This window comes from Manacus vitellinus, unplaced genomic scaffold (genome assembly GCF_001715985.3).
Source record: "Manacus vitellinus isolate BGI_N305 unplaced genomic scaffold, ASM171598v3 scaffold_204_pilon, whole genome shotgun sequence".
NCBI lineage: Eukaryota > Metazoa > Chordata > Aves > Passeriformes > Pipridae > Manacus > Manacus vitellinus.
This window is the reverse complement of record NW_021939436.1, coordinates 8,039-13,040: the sequence shown is the minus strand read 5'-3', so window position 1 is coordinate 13,040 and position 5,002 is coordinate 8,039. Positions and strand designations below refer to the sequence as shown.

Here is a 5,002-nt window from a genome sequence, read left to right as displayed (position 1 = left end):
ATTAAATAAAATTTTTATACCAAAATTAATTTGTAAATTTAGAAATTAATAATTTACAAAATTTGTAAATTCGTATAATTAATATTTTTAATTAAATTTAGAAATATAATGGAATTATGATAAACAATTATATAATGATATTATATATAATATATATATATAAATAAATAAAAATATATATATTTATATGTATATTATATATAATATATGAATTATATATTATTATATGTATATGTATTATATATATAAGTACATATTAATATTTAATTATTATATTATATATTATATACTATTAATTATAGAATTTAATAACTTATGATTAAAAAACTATAACTATTAGTTTATAATAAAATTAATTTAAAACAACATTAATAAACATAATAAAATTAATTTATAATTGATTATTGATTAATTAATTAATTAAAACCGCATTAAGCTCCGTCTAAAATTAGCTGGGAATCTCTCCAGGCAAAAATCCATAGATTTTTGTGGGAGCTATCCCGATTTTTCTGTGCTCCCAGGGAGGTCGGGGAAGGGCGGCATTCCCGAGGTTGGGAAGGACCTTCCCTGCCCGAGCGTTTGGGGGGTGCCAGGGAGGGAAAAATCCCTTTATCCCGGCGGTTGGAATTAACCCCCCGGAGCTGCTCCGTGCTGCCAGAGGGAGGGAGGGGCTCCCATCCCACTTCCATCCCGGTTTTCCACAGGTTTTGAGGGAAAAACCAACAAAAAACCCCCCCGGGGGTTGGATCGGATGCCAGCAGGGAGGGGGAATTCCCACTTGGCTGATCCAAGGAAAACGGAATCCAGGCAGATCCAGCCCTTTTAACCCTTTCCCCGCCATCCTTCCGGGAATCCTCCCAGGAATCCTCCCGGGATCCCGGAGAGGGCGGATCCACCGGGACTTTTGGGGCATTTCTGTGACTTTTCTTTCACTGTGGGTCAGTTTTTCCTCCCCTCTGGAAGTTCCGGCCCTTCCCTGATTTATTTTCGGGAATTCCGTTGCTCTCCGTCTTTCCCTCGCCTCCTGCAATTCCCTTGGAATTCCTCCCTTGGACAACCTGGCCTTTCCCGTGACCGACCCAGCCGGACTTTTTCCAACCGAAATCCTCTTTTTTCCCTGCGGGAATTGTCCCGGATTGTCCCGGTTTTCCTCATCCGGGTCCCGCCGGCAGCTTTAGGGATCACCCCCGGCGTGTCGTCGTCGTCGCGCTTCCAAGAAGCCATTCCCGACTTTTATCCCAAGCTCAAATCCCGGTGGGAGCAGGTGACCCTCAGGTCAGGAAAAAGCGGGAGAAGCCGGCTCCGTTTCGCGGGAAAACTGGGAATTTTTTCCAGCTCTTTGACGGGAAGGGGCCAACCCGCCCTCAGGCGGTTCCCCCCCTCATCCTGGGAAACGCCTTTATTCCCAAAAATCGAGTTTTGTGGAGTTTCCTGGGAATCTCTGCCGGATCGTTGGACGACTCCATGGATCGTGGAATCGCTGGGGTCGGAAAAGAACTCCCGGATCACCAAATCCAAGCGTTCCCCCGACGCTGCCGAGGCCACCATGGATCCGTGTCCCCCGCTGCCGTATCCATAGGGATTTGAAATCCCTCCAGGAATAGGAATTCCGACCCTGCCAGGGCGGGACGACCCTTTCCGTGAAGGAATTTATTCCCAATATCCAACCTGAACCTCTCTCCTGGTGCCGTTTCCTCTCATCCCGGTGTGGGAAGACACTCAGATCCTTCCTGGAGCGATGTAGGATGAACGTCTGGGAATGCCGGGAGGGCGGTATCCCGGGAATTGGCGCTTTTCAGTAATACAGGGAGGTTCCGGAAGCATCGGCGCCGACGGGAGTTTGGGATGTGAGGAAAAGCTTCTCCTGGGTGGTGAGACAACTCTGGAGCCCCAGGCGTGGGATCCATGGATTCTGGATTCCCTCTGGATTGCTGGATCCGGAGGGGAGCCGTGGGAACGAGCCGGAGGCCGAGGGAAAACGCCTTGGAAAAATTCCCATCCGGGAACGGGGATGAAAGGAGTGGGGACGTGGGGGTGGCGCTGGAAACGTGGATAAGGACGGAAAATCCGGGATGCTGGAGAGGTTCTGAAATCCAGACTGACAGAGGATGAGGCAAAGCCGAAGCCAGGTGAAATCCAGGCAGGATTTGGGCCTGGAATTCCAGTCGGGAGGGTGATTCGGGAATGGAAGCCCAGGGAAGCGACGGAATGCCAGCGGGGTTTGGCCAAACGGGAATTTAGGGATGGTGGTGCTGGAATTTGGGATGAATGGTGTGTCCCGGCCATCCCATCCCATCCCATCCACTGGGATATTTCAGTAGGAAAGTCCCGGCTTTGCTTCCCGAGCATCCACAGGGATCTCCTTCCCGCCTTTCCCAAGATTAAACCCTCCCCGTTATCCGAGGAATTCCTTGCCCCTCGCCCAGAGCCAAGAGTTTCCCGGAGCGGATCCAGGGAATTCCACACCCTCTCTCCCTCCCCACGCTTTGCTTCCAACCTGGAACGGCTCCGGATCCGCCGGGATCCGTTTTTTATCCAGGATTGATTTCGGATACAACAATCGTGGCTTGGAGGATCCCAGGGGAAGGAAAACTCTCCCACATGGAATTCCTACATCAGGATTTCCACTAATTAATCACCATTATTGTGGTTTGAAGAATTCCAGGAGAAGGAAAACGATTCCAAATGGAATTCCTACATCAGGATCTCCCACTGATTCCCACCATTATCACAGTTTGGAGGATCCCAGGAGAAGGAAAACCCTCCCACATGGAATTACTACATCACAATTTTCCACTAATTAATCACTACTCTTGTGAATTCTGAAGGATTCCAGGAGAAGGAAAACGATTCCAAATGGAATTATGACATCAGGATTCTCCACTGATTCCCACCATTATCATGGCTTGGAGGATCCCAGGGGAAGGAAAACTCTCCCACATGGAATTCCTACATCAGGATTTCCACTAATTAATCACTATTATTGTGGTTTGAAGAATTCCAGGAGAAGGAAAACAATTCCAAATGGAATTCCTACATCAGGATTCTCCCACTGATTCCCACCATTATCACGGCTTGGAGGATCCCAGGAGAAGGAAAACCCTCCCACATGGAATTCCCACATCAGGATTTCCACTAATTAATCACCATTATTGTGGTTTGAAGAATTCCAGGAGAAGGAAAACGATTCCAAATGGAACTATTACAACAGGATCTCCACTAATTAATCACCATTATTGCAGTTCAAAGAATCCCAGGAGAAGGAAATCTCTCCTAAATGGAATTCCTACATCAGGATTTCCACTAATTAATCACCATTACTGCGATCTGAAGAATTCCAGGAGAAGGAAAACTCTCCTAAATGGAATTACTACACCAGAGAATTCCCAGAGATTCCCACCACAATCAGGGCTTGGAGGATCTCAGGAGAAGGAAAACTCTCCCAAATGGAATTATTACATCAGGATTCTCCACTGATTCCCACCATTATTGTGGCTTGGAGGATCCCAGGGGAAGGAAAACCCTCCCACATGGAATTCCTACATCAGGATTTCCACTAATTAATCACTGTTATCGTGGTTTGAAGAATTCCAGAAGAAGGAAAACGATTCCAAATGGAATTATTACATCAGGATTCTCCACTGATTCCCACCATTATCACGGCTCGGAGGATCCCAGGAGAAGGTAAACAATTCCAAATGGAATTATTACATCAGGATCTCCACTAATTAATCACCATTACTGCGATCTGAAGAATTCCAGGAGAAGGAAAACTCTCCTAAATGGAATTACTACACCAGGATTCTCCACCAGAGAATTCCCAGAGATTCCCACCACAATTGTGGCTTGGAGGATCCCAGGAGAAGGAAAACCCTCCCACATGGAATTATTACATCAGGATTCTTCACTGATTCCCACTGCAGTCGTGGCTTGGAAAATCCCAGGAGAAGGAAAACTCTCCCACATGGAATTATTACATCAGGATCTCCCAGAGATTCCCACCACAATCATGGCTCAGAGGATCCCAGGGGAAGGAAAACTGTCCCACATGGAATTATTACATCAGGATTTCCACTAATTAATCACCGTTATCGTGGTTTGAAGAATTCCAGGAGGAGGAAAACGATTCCAAATGGAATTATTACATCAGGATTCTCCCACTGATTCCCACCACTATCGTGGCTTGGAGGATCCCAGGGGAAGGAAAACAATTCCTAATGGAACTATTACAACAGGATCTCCACTAATTAATCACCATTACTGCGATCTGAAGAATTCCAGGAGAAGGAAAACTCTCCTAAATGGAATTACTCCATCAGGATTCTCCACCAGAGAATTCCCAGAGATTCCCACTACAATCGTGGCTCAGAGGATCCCAAGAGAAGGAAAACTCTCCCACACAGAATTATTACATCAGGATCTCCCACCATGATCGTGGCTTGGAGGATCCCAGGAGAAGGAAAACGATTCCAAATGGAATTATTACATCAGGATTTCCACTAATTAATCACTGTTATCGTGCCTTGGAGGATCCCAGGAGAAGGAAAACCCTCCCACATGGAATTCCTACGCCACGATTTCCCACTAATTAATCATCATTCCCGTGGTTTGAAGAATTCCAGGAGAAGCCCAACCCCTAACCCCCCACGGATTTTCCCGCCGTTCCCGAGGGCCCCCTCACCTTGCTCCAACCTCTTCATCTGCTGGATCTGATCCACGGTTTTCCGGAGGATCTTGCATTTGTCGGGTTTGACGCTGAGGGTGTCGATGTCCCCGATGTTGGCCGACAGCAGCTCCGCCAGCTCCTCCAGGTACTTGTGCTCCTGCTCCCGCCGCCGCTTCTCCGCGCTGGGAAAAGGGGGAAGAACCCGTCACATCCACGGGAATTCGGGGGTTTTAGCCCCTTGTCTTCCGGTTCAGCCTCGGAAACGGGGAAACGACTCGGGAAAACGAGAGGCGGAGACCGGGATATATCCCAGATAGCTGATTTTGGGATGGAGCC

The 5,002-nt window shown here is 47.2% G+C and overlaps 1 protein-coding gene across 1 annotated transcript in view; it reads right to left on the bottom strand.

The window, feature by feature from the left end:
• Nucleotides 1-4,595: 4,595 nt before the first annotated feature.
• The window catches only part of LOC115307430 (nuclear receptor coactivator 1-like), a gene marked incomplete at its 5' end in the record, with an annotated part of 5,543 nt that continues 5,136 nt past the window's right edge, over nt 4,596-5,002 (bottom strand). The window contains one exon of the mRNA XM_029959477.1: nt 4,596-4,848. Coding sequence (XP_029815337.1) covers nt 4,596-4,848 — 253 coding nt within the window. The remainder of the gene's footprint in view (nt 4,849-5,002) is intronic.